The 24,568-nt window shown below is 39.6% G+C and overlaps 1 protein-coding gene across 3 annotated transcripts in view; it reads left to right on the plus strand.

Moving 5' to 3' along the window:
* PIP5K1B (phosphatidylinositol-4-phosphate 5-kinase type 1 beta) overlaps positions 1-24,568 on the plus strand; it is a 471,859-nt gene that overhangs the window by 321,170 nt on the left and 126,121 nt on the right. For all 3 annotated transcript variants that reach the window (XM_055578263.1, XM_055578262.1, XM_055578261.1), the window contains 2 exons: positions 8,596-8,713; positions 18,632-18,784. In XM_055578263.1, coding sequence (XP_055434238.1) covers positions 8,596-8,713; positions 18,632-18,784 — 271 coding nt within the window. The remainder of the gene's footprint in view (positions 1-8,595; positions 8,714-18,631; positions 18,785-24,568) is intronic.

Consider the following 24,568-nt stretch of genomic DNA (forward strand, 5'->3'; position numbering starts at 1 on the left):
AGATGTGGATAGAACACAAAGCTACCAGAATATTCTCCTCAGGATTAAATGAGAGGTGTGACTGTTGCTGGTAAAGCCAATAATACAAGGTCCCTTCAAGTCAAAACTTTTCAAATATTTGTTCAATATTTATGTAGTGGGGATAGGGGAAAGATAATTTCCTGTCAATAAAGATTATATACCTCTTCCTTTAATTCAAAAGTGAAAAATTTGTTGCATGCACTGAATATTACATAACATTTTCACTTATTTGAAATTGTCTTGTAAACATAATTTTTCAGTGTGCTAATAACTACTTTAGAAGTTTAGCATTTAGGTGATGAACGACGATATCACACGTTCCCAGTAAATGACACCCTGGAATATGTTCTTTAGTTTTGGAATTTCAGCTGTCTTCAGCTACTCACTTTTAAAGACTGGCTGTTAGCTTGTTCACCTCAAAAGATGGTGCAACCTTGTGTTCCAGAAGGCAGCTCAGGGGTACCCATCACAGATGTGTTCAGCAGAAGGAGACTGGCACCTGCAGGGAGTGTGTCTTTTGTTTCATTATGTTGGTTTTGTTTTTCCTTCAGGAGAATGGAAAAACACTGTCACTGTCTGATTTGGCAACAGAAAAAACCAATTTCTATTACCTAGGTTAAATAGTTGTATGTGAAAACTAAGCAATGTCCACCTTGCCCGAGTTGGCAAAGGCAATTAGTAATGCCTGACGCTGCTTCTGCATGCCCTGCTGTACACAGGTTCACTCTGAAGACTGGTGCCACCGCTAGTTTGCTCCTGGACTGTGGTGTCACTGGTCCAATTGTATTACACTTAAGTTTTCTTTGTCTCAGTATCACCATCTGTATAATAGGACAAAGTCACTTATCCTGCCTCATGGGAGGTGTGATGGTTAAGTTGATGTGTCAACTTGACTGGCTAAGAGATGCCCAGATAGCTGATAAGACATTTTTTCTGGGTGTGTCTGTGAGGATATTTCTAGAAGAAATTAACATTTGAATCAGTAGACTGAGTAAAAAAAGATCACCTCACAGTTTGGGTGGGCATCACCCTGAATAGAAGAAAAAGGTGGCAAAAGGGCTGATTCTCTCCCTACTTGAGATGGGACATCTCCTGCTGATGCTGAAAGCTCAGCTTCTCGGTACATTGGTGGTAAATCAAAACTTGGAGACAGAGTTTTGGGTGAAGTAGAAAAGGATAGCTTTATTGCTTTGCCAGGCAAAGGGGAACACAGTGGGCGAATGCCCTCAAACCATGTGACCCCACTTGGGGAGGATAGGGAGTTTTATAGTAGTTGTTCAAAGAGGGTGTGGTAAGTCCATGGACATTCTTCTAACAGGTTGGTGGTGAAGTAAGCGGGAGTCTGCCTTCACGTCTAACTGGTCTGGGGTCTTCATGCTTGTGGGCAGCATACCACCATTAATCATGAACTCCTTCCACCTGGAGGGGGCTTCAGTATCTGCAGAATAGCTCGAAGATATTTTTGTGTGTATCCACTGATGGGAAAACAGGACCTTGCCCCAAGGCTGCTCTTGACTGTCTCCCTGGTCTCACATCCCCTCCGTTCCCTAGTTAACTACTTGAATCTACCCAGTGGAACTCAGGGAAGGTCATGGAGACTGAATGAAGGCTGTTTCCTATAATCAAAGAAATGGAGGATACAGAAAGGGTTTGTATCCAGGAGCCCCACAGGCCCTAGACGTTATCACTGCCCTGGGACATCAGTGTTCCTGATTCTTGGGCCTTCAGACTTAGACTGGGACTTGTACCATTGGCTTCCCTGACTCTCAGACCTTTGGGTTTGGATTGGAATTACACTACCAGCTTTCCTGGGCCCCCAGCTTGCATATGGCAGATCGTTGGACTTCTCAGCCTCCATAACTGCATGAGCCAATTCCTTGTAATAAATCTGTCACCCAGGAGTTGCTGACCCACTCGTTTTGCCAGGAGGCCACTAACTAACAGTTACAGTTTGAAATCAAGGAAGCTTACCATATATAAAATGTTGCCTCTAAAACATCAAAGCTCTGGGCCTCAGTTCCAAAACTGAGCCTCTTAAGAGTCCTGGAGATACTAAATCAATTTCACCCCATTGCTGAGCATCAGATCTCTCCACTCAGTGCCACTGAAAATAGCGTTTGGTTATCAGGCTCTGAAACCACACATGCAAAGCAGGGTGTTCACGATACGTACAAATGAGAACCCCTAAATGGCTAATCAAATTCAGCCCACCTGATCCTGCAGCATGATTAGGGATGGGGAGCATGGGGATGGGGAGATAATTGGGGTATTTGGGGAGGTTGTACCCTGAAACCTTTAACAGGATCCTAAAAAGGAAGACTAACCAAGGAAGATCAGGTTGAAATTAAGGCCAACCTAATTGCTGCTGACTGTTCCACTGCCTTGGTGTAAATCTAATCTCCTCCTCTTGTTTGTTCCTGACTAACTTAGGTCATTACTTTCCCTCCCTAGGTTCTGACTTCCTTATCTGCTAAATGGGAAATTCCAGATGCTAGCTACTGCTTCCTCAAGCTTCAGCATTGTAACCCTAAACATTTACTGCCATTGAGAAATAACATACGTTTGGACTGAAGACAAGCATTAACTTTAAATTAATTTCAGTTAAATTGAAAATTGAACCCACCTCCGAAGAGTAAATATCAAAATCCCAAAGCTGATCCATAATAAATTCTAACTGCTTCTTGATGAAATAAGGGAGAAAAGAACAAGATAGAGAAAGTATCATTTTTTATTTGAAGTTTCTTCCTCCTCTGGTGAGGTTAACAAACCCTTTCTTTAGTAACTTGATAAAGTAGAACTGTGTGTTGGCTTACTTATTTAGGTTCTTACTTGGCAAAATAAAATTGGAGATCCTATGTGGGCCTCAAGATTTTTTAAAGATTTTTTTCTTAATATATATTAATTTTATTGAAATATAGTTGACTTACAATGTTTCAGGTGCACAGCAAGATGATTCAGTTATACATATATACATATATTATTTTTGAAATTATTTTCCATTATAGGTCATTATAAATATTGACTATAGTTTCCTGTGCTATACAGTAAACCTTTGTTGCATGTTTCATATCTATTTTTTAAAATTAGAAACTAACATTCTGTTCATACTAAGTCAGAGAACTAAAAATGTATGACATTTCGGCCTCCAGATTTTTATTGTTGAAATTTTACCAGCTCACGGGATCCAAACATCTCAAATCACTGCTGAAAACATCGTAGCTGAAATTTCCAAAGCCTCAATTTTATGCTGAGACAGGAAACTGGGGTCTTTTTTAAACCGGTTGAAGAGACCTAAGTCTTAAATTGTGACGAAGTCTTCTCTTTGGCAGACTTCAGTTTTGCTGAGTCTAGATGCCTGGCTGCTCCTGATGGCTGCCGCCAGGCTCAGGGCTGGAAAGCCCTCAGGGGTCTTTGGTGGCGCTTTCCCACTGGCCAGTGGACAAATGCTGATTGCAGTTGTGTCTGCTGCCTTGGCTCAGCATTTCCTGCATGTGCAGAGGAGCCTCTGTGCTGGACACCAGTGGACCAGCACCCACACTGGTACCCCGTAGGTACCCTGTAGGTCCCCCGTAGGTCTGCTGGCTGATCCTCGCTGCACCTGCTGTGTGGTGTTGCTCTTGTGCCCTGTACCTCCTGACAACCTCCAGCTGGGGCCAACAGTCCAGTAATTTGCATTTCTTTCAGTAGAGCTTCATTCATGTCAGGTTGCTATTTGTTATTCACTGGAGTAGCTTACTAAGCAGAAGGGTTGCTGAACCTTTCTGCTGTGTGGTACCCAGTGTGCAGAGCTTTGTTTTGGGCTTATGGTTTTTACCCCCAGCTTAAAAAAAAAAAAGTAATGTTGTAAATGGTAATACATAGAAGGGTTAATCCTCATGATGCTTTTTAAAGAAATACTGTGAATAGTGCCCCTTTCATCCCTGTCCCTTTTGTACCCAGTGTCTAGCTCTACTGACTTCTGTTACTAGGGATCTGTACATCCTTCAGGGGTTTTTTTATGCAGATACATGCCAAAGATATATTTTTTTTGTTTTTGTATACAAGTGTTGGCATGCCATACACAGTATTTTGCATCAACCTTCTTTGACTTAATGTGTCTCAGATATCACCATGTCAGTGTGTTTTGGTCTCTAAGTCAACGTCCAACTCTTTGTGACCTCATGGACTGCAGCATGCCAGGCTCCCCTGTCCTTCACTCTCAGAATTTGCTCAAATTCCTGTCCATTGAGTCTGTAATGCTATCTTACCATCTCATCCTCTGTTCCCTCCTTCTCCTCCTGTCCTCAATCTTTCCCAGCATCAGGGTCTTTTCCAATGAATCTACTCTTCACATCAGATGGCCACAGTACTGGAGCTTCAGCTTCGGCATCAGTCCTTCCAATGACTATTCAGGGTTGCTTGAGTGTAGGATTGACTGATTTGATCTCCTTGCTGTCCGAGGGACTCTCAAGAGTCTTCTCCAACACCACAGTTTGAAAGCATCGATTCTTCGGTGCTCAGCCACCTTTATGGTCCAACTGTCACATCCATACATGGCTACTGGAAAAACCACAGCCTTGACTTTATGGACCTTTGTCCACAAAGTGACTTCTATGCTTTTTAATTAAGCTATCTAGGTTTGTCACAGCTTTCCTTTCAAGGAGCAAGTGTCTTTTAATTTCATGGCTGCAGTCACTGTCTGCAGTGATATTGGAGCCCAGGAAAATAAAATCTGTCACTGCTTCCATTTTTTCCCCATCTATTTGCCATGAAGTGATGGAACCAGATGCCATGATCTTAGTTTTTTGAATGTTGAGTTTTAAGCCAGGTTTTTAACTCTCCTCTTTCACCCTCATCAAGAGGTTCTTTAGTTCCTCTTCACTTTCTGCCATTAGAGTGGTATTATCTGCATAACGGAGGTTACATAAGCTTCCTCATTCTTTTGTAATAATTGCATAATATTCCAGTGTGTGACTGAACTTTAATTGACTTCCCTTCTGAGAGACATCTAAGTTGCTTCTAATCCTTCATCCTTATAAACAGTGCCATAATGAATAACCAGATACACATATGTCATTTTATACAAACACTAGTTTAGCATATAGTAATGCATTTGCTAAATCAAGAGTTATATATACATTTGTAATTTTGACAGTTGTAAAAAATGTCCTCCAAATAAAAAGTATCAATTTACTTTCCCACTAGTGTCTCAGGGTGCTAGTCTCCCTTGAGCTATGGCAAAGTTTTAAATTTTTACTCATCTGAGGGAGAAAATGATCTCTTGGTGACAGTTAATTTGCATTTATTCTGTGACAAATGAGGTTGAACATCTTTTCATATATTTAAGTCATTTGTACTTCCATTTCTGTGAACCGCCCGATTATACCTTTGGCTATTTTTAAAAAATATTAATATATAACTTCTTGGTCTTTTCTTTGCTGTATCTTAGAGCTCTTTATATTGGAAGGTTAGCTTTTTGTGAAATGAGTTGCACATGTTGGGGTGGCCAAAAAGTTCATTTGTGTTTTTCAACCCAATGCTACAGAAAAACCCGAGTGAACTTTTTAGCCAACCTAGTATTTTCTCATTTTGTCACTTTCTTTTTCCTGCTTTAAAAAAACAAAAAAACCATTTAGCTACCTGATTCTTCATGTGACGTGTTCAACCCTGGGCTCTCTCTTGTTTCCATGCAACCTCATTCATCCAAACTCACTGAGGGCTCCACATGTGCCGGGGCATGGTCTTTCTCTCACATTTTCACCCACTCTGCCATGTCATTTCTAGAGGCTCGGTACCAGGTCTCAGAGAGCACAACTTGTCAGTGGCAGAGATGGAACTTGAACGCAAGTCTCCCTGAAATACAGGGAGTTAGGAGAGTCTCAGCTCCCACATAGGGGGTCCAGTGTGATTTGAGAGAATGCAAAGTCTTAATACTTGTCAAAGGAAAGCAGAATTCATGAACTATAATCTACTAGGAGAAAAACAAATGAAAAGTGGTCATGTATTATGATCCACTATTAGGGAACGTTCCTCTCCATTCAGGCAAGTGGAGAAGTTCAAGATTGTATAACCTCAGCAGTTAATTATTAATATCTGTTAATTATGCTGTGAAGAAATTGCCACTTCCTGTAATGCCTCTGTTAAGTATTATCCTTGTTCTCTGTTCATTGTCTCCATTATACAAATATAATTTATTGATGACCCCACATAGACAAGCCTGTATCATAGTTGATCCATACCTTTCTTTATATCTTAATGTGGCCCAAAGCTAGCTATTAATAGATTCAATTTATTTTTTTCATTTTTAGTGATGTAATGGCTTTTTATACCAGCCATCAGGGGTCAGGGTGGATAGGTAAGGAAATAAAGGTTCCCTTTCTTTAACTAGAGATGTTCTCTGTGTGTGTGTGTGTGTGTGTGTGTATGCACACATGTGTCTGCCTGTCTCATCTCCAGGGAAACCTAACACTATCCTTTTCACACCTTTTCTGCACGAAGCACAGTAGTCAGGGAGATGTGAATCCAAGGAAAGCTGTTGCAATTAGTGGTAGATTCAGGGAGAGGTGAACAACTCAAGAAGCTCTCGGTAACCAAAAATGATAGTAATAAATACTGTATCCTCTCTGATAAAATATTGAGTCCCCAACTGCATCGGAATAAGTCATTTGAAGAATAATTCCATGTAAGTGGAACGGGTGTTTTATTTTACTCTTGAATGTTGAAGGTGATCTGTAATATAATGAATTATTTTGACTGCATGAGATAGAAAGGAGATAAGAGAGTGGGAGAAAATAAAAAATTGGCAACAGTCTTGACCCACTGAAAGTAGCCTGCTTCAGATTATCATTACTTGCTTGCAACAGTGAGAAAAGATGTCAGAGGTCTCTATGAGCCTCTTTGCTTTTAATCTCTTATTTCTACACAGCCCATGTTTTCAAGTTATAATTATGTAAGTTCCAAAATCATTCCTTTTGGCAGTCCCATAAGACATATAACTGAGTGCATGTCTCATAAATCCCAAAATATGGGATGAGGAAATGTTTGGACACCATGCCTGGGTATCATACAAGCATTATGAATATTCAACTGTGCTTGCTTAGGGCAACAATAGCCATTTCAGTGAGCGGATGATCTGGTCATATGTGAGTTCTTCTCCCAAGCAGCCTCCGTTCCTGTGTCACTCCCATCCTGTATGTGCCTTGCTGCTGCCTGAGTGCAGCCCTGGCCTTCCCAGAGAAGATTGGTTGTTATAGGATGGCCCCTAACAACACAAGCTTACTACTTCTTTTGGAAGTCACCAAAAGAAACGGTCATGTGTAACCATGCAGGGGAAAACTAGCCACACGATATATTGAACAGGTCATTTCCTAAATAGTTTTTAAGGATGATTTTGGACTATGTGATTTTTTTTTTCCTTTTATGTTGACTTTTGAACCTAAGCTTCATCTAAGAATCAAGTTTACTGAATTAGCATTATCTTAAACTCATTTTTTTCATTCAAAAAATACTTATTGTCTGCCATGTGTCAGGTACTGATACAAACAAATCTGACAGACCTCAGCCACCTTAAATTGCAGCGGGCTCTAAGTACTTGCTGTATGCCGAAAGCCTTTCTATTTGTACAGTGTGTTTGTGTAATGTCCAGGAAAGACCGGCCTCAGTGTCCCACCGAGAATGTGGTGAAAAAGGATTCTGAACCTCTAAATAAAAAAATTTTTTTACAATAAAAAATTAGGTAATGTCATGTGAAATGTCTTACTGTATGTAGTCAAAGAATAAAATGGAGGGTAAACATCATAAACATAAAAATTTAGAGTAGTGGTTGTCTCTAAGGAGAAGGAGGAGTATATGATCCATAAAAAGTACTAAAGGCAATTGAACGACATGAATAATATTTTATTTCGTAAGCAACAGTTTAGGTGCATGAGTATTTGCTGATCTCCTTATACCTTATACCTGTCATAAATTTTGTACAAAAATTTTCAAAGATGATGAACCCAGAAGAGGAAAAAAATCATGATATGTATGGGAATGGAAAATAGGTTTTAAAATCCCTAAATATTTAAGGTCTTTTCCCTGTAACTGTGGATATAAGAAAGAGTTTAGCACCCATCTATTTCCACTGTGTTGGTTCTTTCTGTTGGTGAGACATTTGCTAACTTATTTTACTTATTCCTACTTTAAAATGTTTATGCAATATTCAAAATTCATGGCCAAAAAAAAATGCATTTTTGAAATTGCTCAAAACACTGGATCTTATACCTAAAGCATTATAGCAGTGGTTTCATTGGAGAGAATGGAGTGCTTTTCCCAGAAAGGAGGCACAGGGGCATGAAGGATTTTCAGGCTGAAGACACATTTTGATTGGCAGGGAATGCGAGCTTGGAGTGTCCCTTGCTGCATTAGCAGCTGTTTTTCCCTGATGGCCATTGGCCTTTGTGACAGTAGCTTAGAGAGACTCAGTATCAAGGGATATTTTACTAGAGGGGAAATTGGTACAGGACTAATAGAGCTAGAATTTGAAGTCAAAATTGTCTTTGCTGATGTTCTTTATCTCTCTCTCTCTTTTTTTTTTTTTTAACATTTTAACTGCAGTGAAGGGAGCAATCTGACCCCAGCACATCACTACCCAGACTTCAGATTTAAGACATATGCTCCACTAGCATTCCGATATTTCAGAGAACTTTTTGGTATCAAGCCTGATGATTACTTGGTAAGAACTTATCATTTTCCTTCCTTCTCCAGAAATGTGTGACGTCAACATTTGTCTCATAGCAATAGCAACAAGTGTCTCATAGCAACAACAACAAATAGCCTCGGTCTCTTACTTTACAAAACTCTGGAGCATAGCAAAAGGATCAAGTTTTATAGCGATTATAAATTTAGCTTCAGGAAATGTGGTTTGACTTAAGTTTTACCTGATAGCTATAGAATCTACTATGGTAATTGATATTTAAATAAGTGGAATTCAGTTGCTACTTTAGATAATTCTTCTAAGAGATATAATTAGCTATAAATACTCCTGTGAGTTTTGTTGATTGGGTTCTCTTTGAAAGTCTTCCTGTTTTAATTGCCTTATTTGTACCATTCGTCTCAAACCTGCCATGGCCCATGGCCATGTTCACCTTGACCTACAATTTGAATATGATTTTAGAGAAGCTGGATAGTTTTGTCCTGAACAGCTTTTCATGTGGGCTCTTTCTGAAGGTATTTTTTATTTGGTAAGAGGGCATGTATTACCCTTCAGTCTGTCTTTTCTCCCTGTCTGCCTTTTGGCACGCAGCCAGTACAAACACAGCAGGCTTTTTGTGAGAAAGTCTGATGTGACCTCAGAGTTTTACCTTATTCCTGTTCAAGAAGCCAGGAAGTTTCTTTCTGTTTCAAGAGAAAAATGGTTTATCTTATAATTTGATCACTGTTAACACCCTGGGGCTCTTGAAAATTGGTTTTCAAGAAGCTTTAGGAAGGATACCATCAAATATTTATTGTTCATTCCATTCTGAATGATCTTAGTAAGACTTGAGCCAGATCTGAGAATAATCCTTTGCAGAAGTACAGCAACATGTGTTACTTAATAACAGAGAATATTTAAAATCTGTTTTATAGTTTGAATATAGTACAAATGATTAAATTCAAAGCTGATTCTGTTCCGAGCTGATAAAACCCATGAATGACCCTCTCCCTTAGTTGAGCCCTAAGGAAAACTTCTGCCTGATGAATGAAAGAGTATACTGGTTGCTCAAGGAAGTAATAGCAAGTCTTCATAGAGCATGAGAACTGTGTGTACTGTGGGCGTCCTGCTGCCTTAAATGTGCACTCATACTACTCACATTTGGGTTTCCCTGGTAGCTCAGCGGGTAAAGAATCCGCTTGCAATGAAGGAGACCCTGGTTCAGTCCCTGGGTCAGGAAGATCTGCTGGAGAAGGGATAGGCTACCCACTCCAGTTTTCTTGGGCTTCCCTGGTGGCTCAGTTGGTAAAGAATCCACCTGCAGTGTGGGAGACCTGGGCTCTATCTCTAGATTGGGAAGATCCCTGGAGAAGGGAACGGCTACCCACTCCAGTATTCTGGCCTGGACAATTCCCTGGGCATGGGGTCGCAAAAAGTCAGACACAACCAACTGAGTGACTTTCACATACAACTCAACATCAAAAATAAATAAACAACCTGATTTAAAAATGAGCAGAGGCTGTGAATAGACATTTCCCCAAAAAAGGCATACAGATGGCCAACAGGTACATGAAAAGACGCTTAGTATCACTAATCAACAGAGAGATGCAAATCAAAACCACACAAGCTGCCACTTCACATCTGTGAGATGGCTGTGCCGCTCTCTGCCTCCCCACACCCCACACCTCTACTCTCCACACCCCGCTGGTGGAGAGATTAGGTGCTTCTACAGCAATGTCAACCCTGCCCTCTTAACCACGCAAGTACATGAACACAGGCATTAGCAGGATGTGGGGCAGGATTTACATTAGGGAAGATCCTTTAGTTTCTTGCCATTTGGTAGTTACTGAGGGTCACTGTTTTTCAGGAAACATGTTTGGAGAACCCAATGAGGTCTTGATACTGTGTTATTGAAAACAAGATTGATGATAGCTCATCTTCTGCCATATGTTACAAGTTAATGGATTCTCTCTTTCTGACTTACCTTGAGCTTCTGCCAACCAAGGTGATGCCCCAGACTTGCATTTCATAACACAGATTCAATCAGTGTGATGAGATGGCTGTCTACCCTGACAGGTCTCCATTTAGTGGGCCAGTGGCCATCAACCTGCAGGCTAGGAAGCCCATTCTTTAGTCAGTCTGCCTCACAGGATTTCTTTCCTTGGGAAGGCCTTTTTCTAAGCAACAAGTCACATAGCTTATACAGTTTCCTAATGAGCCTTTAAGCTGGAAAAATCACCTTCATAATGGGGTCAGAATGTTTACAAAGGAGCAGGAGGCTATGTGATGGCTTCTCAAAGCAGAAGTCCTCTTTCATGTACCTGGCAGAAGGTCGTTAATTGATTATTTGGTACTTTGAACAGCAACTGTAACTAAAACGCTTCGCTAATAATTATAGAGAGATTCAAAAAAATTACAAGTCATGACACTCAAAGAACTTAGAATCCAGTTGGGATGATGATTGATGTGGGAAAACCACCCATGCTACCAGGCAGTAAATAAAAAGAGGAAGAGAAACAATAAATGCTCAAAGATTTCAAAGGAGGGAGAAATCGCTCTCTCTTGGATCGATGATTATGGGTATGGTGTGGTTTAACCGTGACCTAAAAATTACAGTTAAATTTGAGTAGGTGGGGAAAAAAAGAAAGATGTTGGAATGGCATGTAAGGATGAGGAGCAGCGTTAGGACCATGAGACCAGAGATGCAAGTGCATTAGATAGGACTTTGAATGGCCCAGTATAGCAGGAAGGGAAGGTTTTGATCAAGAATATTAGAAAGATCAGTTCAGTTCAGTTGCTCATTCGTGTCCAGCTCTTTGCGACCCTATGGACTGCAGCACGCCAGGCCTCCCTGTCCATCACCAACTCCCAGAGTTTACTCAAACTCATGTCTATTGAGTCGGTGATGCTATCCAAGCATCTCATCCTCTGTCGTCCCCTTCTCCTCCCGCCTTCAATCTTTCCCAGCATCAGGGTCTTTTCAAATGAGTCAGTTCTTCACATCAGGTGGCCAAAGTACTGGAGTTTCAAAGTATTGGAGTTTCAGCTTCAGTTTCAGCCCTTAGAAAGACAGGGCCAAATAATTCAAATAACCGGTTATGTTTTTTTTAAATTCTAGGAAATTAGTGAAATATGAAGACTGACTAGATGTTTGATTATGTGGAAGATATTTTTTGTAAAGGGATGCAATAAGGGTATTTTGGTTCTCTTTTATAAGAGGAATCCTCATCCTTTAGAGACAAATAGTGGCTTACCTGGTAAAGAATCCACCTGCAATGCAGGAGACCCCAGCTCAATTCCTGGGTTGGGAAGATCCGCTGGAGAAGGGATGGGCTACCCACTCCAATATTCTTGGACTCCCCTGGTGGCTCAGCTGGTAAAGAATCTGCCTGCAATGTGGGAGACCTGGGTTCAATCCCTGGGTTGGGAAAATCCCCTGGAGAAGGGAAGGGCTACCCACTCCAGTATTCTGGTCTAGAAAATTCCATGGACTGTATAGTCCATGGGGTCGCAAAGAGTTGGACACGACTGAGCGACACTCAGTAAAAATCAGAGAAATGATTTAATGTCTGTGATTTGCTTTAAAGAATCTGAGGAAAGCAGGCAGGGGAAGGACTGAGGATGTAAAGAGACAAGATAGGCTATGAGTTGATAGCTGTTGAAACCGGAAGATAGACACATGAATGTTAATTGCACAATTCTCTACTTTTATGTATATTTGAAATTTTTCATGATAAAAAGCTGGTGGAGGGGGCACAGAGATAAGACCAGGCAGCTTAAGTGTGCTTTTGTTTGATTGCATTTTCCACCTCCCTTGTTAATTGTACACACAGTTCCATAACCGGACCCATCTCTGGGAGCTGCAGAAGACAGAACAAGGGCCACGAGCCTCTAACTACATGGCTCCCTGGTCCCTGTGGCCAGGGCCTCCCCGAGCCCAGGCTCGAGGCAGCTCCCCTTATTGGTCTTGGAGCTTCTGGAGGCTCACCTCCAAAGTACTGTATCTGAGGACACTACCCAGTGATCTGGAGTGTGATAGATGAGGAAGGGGTCTTTTGCCTGAGGCATTGTGCTTCAGAGAATCAGGTAGAACCTCAGAGACTTTTTAGCCCAACTCTTCATTGTAGATGAGGAATCTGACACCGGTGAAGGGAGGTGCCCAAGGTTACCCATGCTGAGGGGTGGAGGCACAGCCCAAGCCAGAACCATAGTCTCACATGCTTCCAACCACTGAGTCTTAGATATCATTAGATGGCAGGAATTCCCTAGACTCCACTCCCGAGGGCCCCAGTTCAATCCTTGGTTGGGGAACTGAGATTCCACAAACTGCACAGCACGGCCCCTACAAAAAACCCAAAAGGTGTGGTCTCAAGGTGGTCACTCCCTAGCCATTAAACTGTGAACTGTAGTTATCCATTCTGAAAAATGAGACAAAGAGGTCAAATACACCTAACAAAGCACATTTTGAAATGGTTAAGCCCCCAAAACAGAAGAATGAAATAAGATGTCCCCTGAAACACCATGTGAAGGAAAAAAAAGGATAAGGCGTACATCACAAATACATCCTGGTATCCATCAAACTAGGGCTATCTAAACCCAAATTTGTGAAGATATACTGACCTAAATGGGAGGGGAAAGGCAAAGATGTAGGGATTGGTCACTATAGATAGATTTGATATCAGATCCCTGTGATATGTGTGTATTTCTGCTTAGTCTTATGCTGTTGCATCTGGATTTCAGCCTGAATTACTCTGATTACATTCTCAGTACTATTAAAATTCACCAAGTGCGTGCTGATTACAAATTCATGTTGAAATGTGCACAATTGGATGTGAGACAGCGTGGTGAGGGTGCGTCCGCGTGTACTACAAAGCAATTCAAATGCTCCTTCTTCCTTATTTGTTCCTAAATAAAGACCTCCTAGGGGAAGGGGCCCCAGAGCATCTTTGCCCCATTTCTGCTTAGGCAACAAGCCTTTGGTTAATTTCCTTCTTGTCCAGGTGCCCGGGTATTCCCAAGTCCAGGGTGATTTAGGTTTATTGACACCCATAAGAAAGAGAGCAGGGTAAATAATTAAACACCATTGAGGGGAAGAAGTGGCAGGAAAAATGATCTCCACCTCACTGTGCAAGTTTACAGCGTTGATTTGCCTCGGCAGAGCCCAGCTGGACTGTGCTTTGCATTCTTTCCAGGGTACATAGGGAGGCCCTGCAGGAAATAGAAAGCAGGGAATGAGCACACTGCAACAGCTTACACAGTGAGGGTGCCAGGAAGGTGCATCAAGGTGCACACAGGGGCTTGTTGATCACAGCTAATTAACATGTTCCCATAGCTCCTATTTATTTGCTCTGAAAAGGCAACATGTTGAAGAGGATAGCTTAGCAGAGAACAGTAACAGAGTTGCAAGGTGAAAAGCCGTAGAATCCGAGGTGATAATGGTAGAAGGGGTTCTGCATCCTAGTGCCAACTTAATGTAGACTGACACTGTGCTAGAAGTGAGCCCAAAATGGTTATTGAAAGAGGGCAAAACAACTGATTTCTCCATTCATATTCATCTGCAAATTGCATAATAAAGGAGTATTTGGCAATTAGTAACCAATGAAAGAGTCTCCAGTTTGTGTCACTGCTTCTGGAAGAATCTGAGACTTTAATTGGAAGCAGATGTTCACATCTGAATCCAGTTTTCCCTAGACAGCTCTTTCTGAATCACCCCCTAATTTCTCTATTTGCAGCCCCTAATTTCTGCATTCTTTGTTGTTTTTGTACTTTCACAACATTTACTCCTACCCACAAGAGGATTCTATGCCAGAAATCCAAACCCCATGGAACAAAGAATCAAAATCCTAAGAGAGTCTGGGATCTGCCTTCATTTTTTATGAGAATGGAAATAAATGAAAATTTTATTTAAATAAATTTTTTATTATTTTTTATTTAAATTATTTATTTATAAATAAATGAAAATAAATACACTTATTTTCCTGAGTCTCAGATTTGTCATTACACAAATCACCTACTTTTTCTTTAAAAAAGAAAAATTTTAAAAAGTTAATTTCTTTAATTGAAGTATAGTTAACTCGCAGTGTTGTATTGGTTTCAAGTGTACTGCAAAGTGATTCAGATATATAGATATATATATATATACGCATATACACTCTTTTTCAGATCCTTTTCCATTATAGATTATTACAAGATGTTGAGTGGACTTCCCTGTGCTATACAGTGGGTCCTTGTTGTTTTATCTATTTTATGTAGAGCAGTATGTCTTAATCCCAAACTCCTAACTTATCTCATCACCCCCCACCCGTCTCTTTTCTTGCTTCACCAAGATCATCTTAGTGTGTACCTTGGAGTAGCCTTCTTGTCAAGGAAGTTAGACTGAAACTCTCAGTACATCCTAGGGCACTGCTGAGCATGTAGTGAAAAATGGCAACAGCCATGCCTAAGTGGTCACTCTTTGCCAGGGATCTAAAAAACATTTATTTTTAACACTCTGAGATGCTATCAAGTATATATCACCATCTTTATTTTAGAGACGAGGTTTCTAAGACTCCAAGATGCTAAATTACTCAAGGTCACGTGACTAGCCACTGGCAGAGTCCTGATTTTACAAACAGTAGGTTGATTCCAAACCCAGGCCTTTCCTTCCACTTGGACTCTGCCCAGAGCAGGGAAGGTTCCCTCTGCTTCCTCTTGGCTTTTACAGCATCCTGTGTGGAGGCTGATGACTGTTTTTATTTTCCTTGCGTATCCTCAACTCATTCTTGAGGGCTTAGGTTGCAGTGCTGCTTAGCAAGAGAGCTCCAGGAAGCAAGGCTGGAGGAAAAAGGAGAAGGTAGGGGATGGAAGTTGCCAGTGATGTTAAGAAAGGCAGTGAACTCTTGCTTATTTTTTTTCCTGGTGAATTCTGTTTCCCTTACCCACAGTGCTGCCAAAGCAGGATGATTTAAAAGGTAACATCTAGACACTGCCTTTTAATCATTTTTCTCCTGGTTTCTCTCTTTCTTCTCCTCCCTCCTTCCCTTCTTCCTCCTATCCTCTCAGATGTTTCTTTGATAAGGACTTACATATTCACAAACCCAGATAAAACACTTTGAAGGATGTTCAGCCCTGGTAATTTCAAATGCCTCCATCCTCAAAATACAGTTCCTTAAATCCCTGCTCTTGCCTCTCACCAGGGCTGGTCTGATCTCACACATTAACTTCCTTACCTTTTTCTCTGCCCACAGTGTTTCTATAAGTCAATAATAGGGATTATTAAGTAGTAAACACTAAACTCATAAACCTAAAATTTCCTGTTCTGCTGATTTGGGGCACTACTTGGGGAGACTGACAGCCCTTCAGTTGTTGGTAAATTTCAGTCATTTATTTAACAAAAATTTGTTGAGTCCCTTCTGTGTACAAGGCACAGATCCTGAACCATATCAGAATTTAAGAGTCATGGTTTCTGCCCTTATAGAGTTTTATAGTCTAGAGGGAACTTGGAATAAGTAAATAGGCCATTAAGGTACTTTGTGGTACTCGAATGGTAAAGAATCTGCCTGCAATGCAGGAGACCTGGGTTCGATCCCTGGGTTGGGGAAATCCCCTGGAGAAGGGACTAGCAACCCACTCCAGTATTACCTGGAGAATTCCATTGGCAGAGGGGTCTGGCGGACTGCAGTCCATGGGGTTGCAAAGAGTCAAGACATGACTGAGTGACTAACACATTCACATCGTATCTTCTGTGACAAGAGCGTCCAGTGCCAGGAAGCAGGTGATGTGGACCCACAGAACCAGGCAGAGTTTTCCAGAGCAAGTGCTGTCCAGCAGACACTGAAGGCCAGCGTCACTATACCAGCCTCCTTACTGAGTCTTCCTTCTGTCCTCCTACTGGGGCCTCTCAGCACAGCAGAGGGAGTGAGTGGTCCTCTGCTACAGACCCTCCAGTGGCTTTCAGCTCCCCTAAATAAAAGGCCACATTCCGTATATATCCTATGTATTTGTCTGTCCCACCAGACCCTTCTGGCTTCTTCCCCTTCAGCTGTCCTCTCTGCCCCCTCTGCTTCAGCCGTGGCCTCCTTGCTGTGCCATGAACTCTCTAGGTCTCAAGATCTTAGCCTTTGCCCTTCCTTCTGCCCTCAGTACCCTTTCTCCAGATATTCCCCAGGCCTCTCCTCAAATGCCACCTTCCCAATAAGGCTTTTAGTGACCACCTTGTCTTCATCGTTGGTGGTACTCCCATCCCCTTTTCCCTGTGTCCTTTCTCTCAACAGCACTTAAGCACATTCTGATGTGTAAATTATTTACTCTTTTGTTGGCTGTTTCCTCCTACTACTGTATAAGCTTCCTAAGTGCCTGGGGCAGTGCATCTGTCTGCACGCAGTAGGTACTTTTTAAATGTTGAATGAACATGGATAGTGCATTTCTGGCATAGAACTAGAATCATAAGTGATATTAACCAAATCATCCTAAGGGTTTTCTTGAAGAATCAGCAAGCCAAGTGGATGATAAAATCCATATGTCAAGTGTTTAAGTGCATATACATCCTACCACAGATAATTTGTTGTCATATAATGGTAGTCCAGTGTCTGTTGTCAAGAAAATAAGGTGTTTTTTTTTAAAGGAAGTTTTATTCTGTGGTATTCAGCTAGATGAAGGTAGCATGGAGGTGGTTTCTGATAGAAGAAAATGCAGTCAATAATCAAGAGTGTGTGGCACACTTGAGAAAATGAGAAATAGTTCTCTGGAGTTAGAGGTAGAGTTTAAGGAGGGAAAGGGATGAGAGAGAAGGCTGAAGAGCAGAGCTTTGTCATCCATGGAGTTGAACGCTCTGCTGAGAAACTTGGGTGTAATTGTCTCTATTAACAGTGGACCCCACAGGAAGGTTTGAAGGCTTGGAAGGCTATGCAGTTTGGAAGGATCTCTGGTTTCCTGGTGGAGGATGCTCAGGAGGAGTCAAGAGTGAATAGCTTAGAACAGGTGGAGCTTGCCATATAATCAAGGTATGAAATGATGAAACCACTGAATTTCAGGAATTTGAAAAAGAGATGTCATGAATGGGGCAGATATTAGCAGTAGTCTGGATATGGAAGATGAACAAATGTGAAACATCAAGGATCATATCCCAGTTTCTGGTTTGGAGAACAGAGTGAATGATGCTTCCTTTCTATAAGAGAGGGGGAATGAATGATGCTTCCTTTTTATAAGATAGGGAAAAAGAGAGAAGACGGAGGATGGGGGAGGAACAGATGATCTAGTCAGCATGTATAGTTGTACAAGGTGTGCACCGCCCAGAAATACCTGGCTAAGGTGAAGGAGTGAAGCCTGGAATCTATTCCTTCATCTGCTCACCAACCTTTTTATGGCTCAGAGCTGCATATACCAGGAAAAAAAAAGAGTTCCTTCTTTCTAATCACTACCAAGGCACCACATGGGCTAACCACAGGCTGAGATGAACTTACTTTTGAAATTGTTACATATGAAGTGTTTGTGGTATAACTAAGTAGAAATGTCTGTTACATAGTTAGGCATATAGGTCTGGATCCCCTAGGGAGGTCTTGGCTGGAGAGGCAGATGTTGGAGTCATCTCTTTGTTGAAATCATGAGTGAATGACCTCTCTTAGGGTAAACAGTGAGACAAGAATATGTGTTGGTGTCAAGTGAGGAATACACAGTGGGGACCACACCTTCCATTCTTATTTTGTGGGCACTTTCTAGAAACAAAGTGCCTTGGTCAACACCACTCTTGGGAGTTATTGAACAAATATGGTGATTCATGATTCTGTTATTAAGGTAAATGGATCAGCTAAATTTTTAGAAATCTCATAAGAGCCATGTTAGTATACCTAGAGTCTCCTCTGAAAGCTCTTGGAGAGGGCTTCCTATTTTAACATGGGTAAGACATGTAATGCTCTGATTTTCTTCATTGGATGCGTCATACACATTAATGTATTTTTACTGCTTATGTATTTGTTCTTGTAGTATTCCATATGCAGTGAACCTCTAATAGAGCTGTCTAACCCTGGAGCCAGTGGATCCTTGTTTTTTGTGACCAGTGACGATGAATTTATCATCAAAACAGTTCAGCATAAAGAAGCAGAGTTCCTTCAGAAGCTACTGCCAGGCTATTACATGGTAAGTGCACGTAATTAAAGCTTCTACTTAAGATTTAATTACTTTCCTCCAGTTTTTTTTTAATGCTTTTTTTTTTTTTTTTTCAGTAACTCTGGCATGTTTCTTTCTCCTTGGTGAGGTTTATTTTGCATTTAGAGTATACTATGAAATTGATTGAATAGATTTTGAGAAGTAGAACTATGTAGTAGAGCATAGCTAATGACTGACTCAGTCCTGGGCTCATATCCCACTCGGCCATCAGCTAACTTGTGTGACCAGGAGTAAATAAGGTAAGTTCTGAGCCTCAGTCTTTGAAGGCTGGCAGACACCTGTCTTCCATGGTGGTTGTAATAAAGACAGGATCCAGGATGCAGGATAAAGGAAGCAATGTATTGCAGAGCTCTTTGTATGTAGTAGTAATATGAGTAGTTAACATTCATTGAGGACTAAGTTGTAAAACTGATGAGGTAATTGAGACAAAGATAAATGGAATCACTTGCCAAGGGTTATTTAGCTAATGGGCTATAGATCCGGGGCTTGAACACAAGCAGTGGGGGTCCAGAGGGCGCGTCTTTAACCCCTGCACCTTATAGGGCCACACATTCAGCATTAGCCACTTTTAGCCATCACACTTCAGAATTTAGGATGTCATAGGTTAAATACAACATGAAGATCACCTTCCATGTAATGTTTTAGAGACAAAGAAGCTATAACCTAGCCCAGAATTTGGATTTGCTAAACATTTAGACCAGATTTTTCCTGTTTTGATGATAAATTCATCGTCACTGGTCACAAAAAACAAGGATCCACCGGCTCCAGGGTTAGACAGCTCTATTAGACATTCACTGCATATGGAATACTACAAGAACAAATACATAAGCAGTAAAAATACATTAATGTGTATGACGCATCCAATGAAGAAAATCAGAGCATTACATGTCTTACCCATGTTAAAATAGGAAGCCCTCTCCAATGTTTGTTTCCAGGCAAACATTTTCCTCAGTAGATTTGTTGTTTTCATACCTCTGATTTCTTTGTACTTTCATGGCAGTTATTAATTTTCTGTGATTAGAATGGTAGCAGGATTTCGAAAGCCACAGTTCTGCTATTCATTTGCTATGAGAGGTGATAACTGTCATCTTTGTTTCAAAACAAAATTGATGAGATACACCATACAGCTCATTAGAGTGTAAAAATATTTTTAAATTCCAAAATCTGCTCAAGATAACAGTAACTGCCCTAAGTTAGTCTCACATATAAATATAGGAATTTAAAATCTAAACAAAAATCTTAGTGGGCAGCATACACAGATTTTAAAAGATTTTGATCCTGAACAAAAAAAATTTTTTTTTAGCACAAAAAATTTAGCACTGGAAAATTTTTTTTAGCACAGATTATCTACTTTATATTAGAGAAAATAGAAAATACAGAAAAGGAAAAAATGCAACCAACTGTATTTATTTTCTCAGAGATACACATTGCTAGTATTTGGTATATATCCTTTCAAATGTATCCTAGTCATATACACATTTTTAAATAATTTAAAATTGCAGTCAAACTCACATAGCACTCTTTGTTAATCTTCTAAGTGAGTAAATCTTAAACTTCTCTATTTCTAAGCTTAGGTAGATTAGTCTCTTATTGTAGAACTGCACTGTCCAATATGGTAGCCAATAGCCATATGTGGCTATTAAATTAAGTAAAATTTTAAAATTTAGCCTAATCAAGTAATTTTATCCCAACCATGTGAGCTAGTATAACAAATAATATAATTCATCTTATTAACAAGAAAAAATGTGAGCATTATGTGGTTATCCATCTAGATATCCGAGAGAATTCTTAAAATTGGAAATTTTTACATAATAGGGAAATAAATCAATAGGCATAAAAACCAACATTTATCAATCTCCCAGAGTTCACATATTTTCATGGAGAAGAACAAAAGCTCTTTCATTGAAAGTAGTAGAAAAAGATAAGGATGCTTTCCATCAATGATCTTTTCTAATGTATTTGCTAGAATTTCCAGCAGTAACTTTTTGAGTATAAAAAAACATAGAAGAAAAGTATAAACACTGTTCTGTACAGATGATGCAATTGAAAATGAGCAAAACTTCAAGAAAATAAACCAGTAGTTTCCAGAGGTAATGAAAATCCAGTAGATTTGCAGGATATTTGATAAATAAATCCATCATATTCTATTATGTAGATCATATAAAGTTGGAGAGTATAAGGGGGAAAAAAGAATTCCATTTGTGATGACAATAATTTATAATGATTGTTATTAAAGATATAAATAAATGAATACATACTATAATTCTGATTGGAAAAGCAGCTTATAGTAAGTATAGCGTATGAACAATACTCCAAAAAGAATTTATAAAATTTTGTTTAATAAGAACTCAAGTGCTTATGTCTATAAAACAAATGAACAAGACCAATATGAAGGAAACTACAAAATGTTATTGAAGGACATAAACAGAGTTCTGAAATAATAAATGTGCATCATTCCTGAACCCAGAATTGTAATGATTTTAATTGCCCACATAAATTTATAAATCCAGTCTAATTCCAATCAAAAATTCTAATAGGATTTTTTCCCCTGAACTTAACAGAGCTGGTTCATTTGAAAGTGAAAACAAATATTATATTAAGAGTAGTTTTAAAAACAAACAGGAAAGCAAGCCTATAGAAATGGACAATACATTTGGCAAAGGAGAATATGTTAGGCCTGCCATAACATACACCAGAAATGTCTATACTATATTATCTATAATATACTAGTCTATACTAGTATTAAAGTGGTGGCATTTGTACAGAGCTAGACAAAAAGATCAATGGATTCAAATAAAGTGTCCAGAAATAGACTCATGTGTATTTGACAACTTATTGCATGATATAGGAGGGACTTAAATTCAATTGAGAAAGGACAGACCGTTTAATAAATAGTTATCCATTTGAAAAAAGAAAAAATCCCCTTTTTCAGATCTTTTGCATAGTTACTTGCAGACAAGGGAAACAAAAGCAAAAAATAAATAAATGGGACTGCACCAGACTAAAATACTTTGCACAATAAAGGAAACTATCAATGAAATGAAAAGATCACCTACTATATGGGAAAAGATATTCATAAATGATATATATGATAAGAGGTTAGTATCCAAAACCTATAAAAAACTCATAAAACTCAACTTGAAAAGTAAATAATAAGCAACTCACTTAAATATCTTTAAAAAATGTCAAAAACAGGCACATGTAAAGATGCAAATCAAATTAGAGAAATACAAATCAAACCTCAATGAGGTATCACCTCACACCAGTCAGAATGGCCATCTTTAAAAAGCCTATAAATAATAAATGCTGGACAGGATGTGCAGAAAAATAAGCCCTCCTACACTATTGGGGGGAATGTGAAATGGCGTAGCCACTGTGGAGAACAGTATGGAAATTCCATGAAAAACTAAAAATATATCTACCATATGATTTTGCAATCCCACTCTTAGGCATATAGATGGAGAAACTCTAATTTGAAAAGATGCACCCCAGTGTTCATAGCACTATTTACAATAACCAAGACATGGAAGCAACCTTAGCATCCCTCAACAGGTGAATGGATAAAGAAGATATGGTACATATATAAATAATGGAATATTAATCAGCCATAAAAATTAAATAATGCCAATTGCAGCAACATGGATGGACCTAGAAATTCTCTTACTAAGGGAAATTAAGTCAGATAAAGAAATATGTGGTATCACTTATATGTGGAATCAAAAAAATGCAAATGAACTTAATTTCAAAACAGAATCTCACAGACATAGAAAACAGACTTACACTTAGCAAAAGGGAAAGGGGTAGAGAGAGAAATTAGGAATTTGGGATTAATAGATATACTACTTTATATAAAATAGATTAACAGGGTCTACTGTGTAGCATAGGGAACTATATTGAGTATCTTCTAAAAACCTGTAATGGAAAAGAATCTGAAAAAGTTACTTATATATGTATAAAGTTATATGTGTGTGTGTGTGTGTGTATAAAACTGAATCATTCTGCTGTGCACCAGAAGCTAACACATTATAAATCAAATATACTTCAACCAAAAAATGAAAATAAATTGGGCACACTATCTGACTAGACATTTTCCCAAAGAAGATATACAGATGGCACAGGAAAAGATTCTAAATATAACTAATCATCAGAGAGATGCAGATCAAAGCCACACTGAGATTCACCTCACATCTGTCAGAGTAGGTATTATCAAAAAGACAACAAATAGAAGTTGTTGGCAAGGATATAGAGAAAAGGGAACCCTCATGCCCATTGATGGGAATGTGAACTACTTTACTATGGAAAACAGTATGGAGAGTCCCCAAAAAATTAAAAACAGAACTATGTATGATCCAGAAATACCACTCCTGGGACTTATTCAAAGGGAACAAAAACACTGCTTTGAAAAGACATATGCATCCCTATGTTGACTGCACCATTATTTTACAAAAGCCAAGATATGGAAGCAACTCAAGTGCCCATCATTAACTGAATGGAAGAAGAAGATATGATATACATATGTAATGAAATATTACTCAACCAGAAAAAAGAATGAAATCTGGCCATTTGTGACAACATGGATAGACCTAGAGGGTATCATGCTGAGGGAAATAAGCCATACAGAGAAAGACAAATACAGTATTGTTTTACTTATATGTGGAATCTGAAAAACAAAATAAATGATCAAACATAAAACAGAAACAGCATCATAGAGAACAAAGAGGTGGTTGTCAGAGGGAAGAAGGGTCAGGGGAGGAGAGAAACAGGTGAGGGAGATTAAGAGGTACAAACTTCCAGTTGCAAAATAAATAAGTCATAGCTATGAAATGGACAGTGTGGAGACTATATGTAGTATCTTTGTGTTGTGATAGGTTTTAACTAGACTTACTGTGGTGATCAGTTTGAAATATATAGAAATATCTAATCACTATGTTGTATAACAGGAACTAGCATAGTTATGTAGGTCAATTTTACTTCAAAAACGAGCACATAGAAAAGGAGATCAGATTTGTGGTTACCAGAGGTGGGAGGTGGGGGGAAGGGATAGTTAGAGGAAGGTAGTCAAAAGATACAAGCTTCTAGTTACAAGATAAATAACTACTAGGGATGTTAATGTAAACATGATAAATATAATGAATACTGCTGCATGTTATATATCAGGGGTCCCCAAACCCTGGGCTACAGACTGGTACTATTAGGAGCCAGGCTGCACAGCAGGAGGTGAGCAAGTGAAGCTTCATCTGTACTTACAGTCACTCTGTGTCACTCACATGACGGCCTGTGCTCTGCCACCTGTCAGATCAGTGGTGGCCTTAGATTATCGGAGGAGTGCTAACCCTACTGTGAACTGCACATGCACAGGATCTAATCCCACCTGTTGAGGGATGCTAAGGTTGCTTCCATGTCTTGGTTGCGCACTCCTAATGCAAATCTAATGCCTGAATATATGAGGTGGAGCTGAGGCAGTGATGCTGGCCCTGGGGAGCAGCTGTAAATACAGTTTTCACTAGCCCAAGAAATGTAATGTACTTGAGTCACCTAAAACCATCTCCTCCAAAACCCCTGGGTCCACGCATGGAAAAATTGTCTTCCATGAAACTGGTCCCTGGTGCCAAAAAGATTTGGGACTGCTGTTACACATGAAAGTTGTTAAGAGAGTAAATCCTAAGAACTCTCTTCTAAACTTGCTGTGATACTCGTTTCATGATGTACATAAGTCAGATCAGTGCTCTATGCAAACTTAGTGCTGTATGTCAA

The sequence above is a fragment of the Bubalus kerabau genome, chromosome 4, assembly GCF_029407905.1.
Source record: "Bubalus kerabau isolate K-KA32 ecotype Philippines breed swamp buffalo chromosome 4, PCC_UOA_SB_1v2, whole genome shotgun sequence".
Taxonomy (NCBI): Eukaryota; Metazoa; Chordata; class Mammalia; order Artiodactyla; family Bovidae; genus Bubalus; species Bubalus kerabau.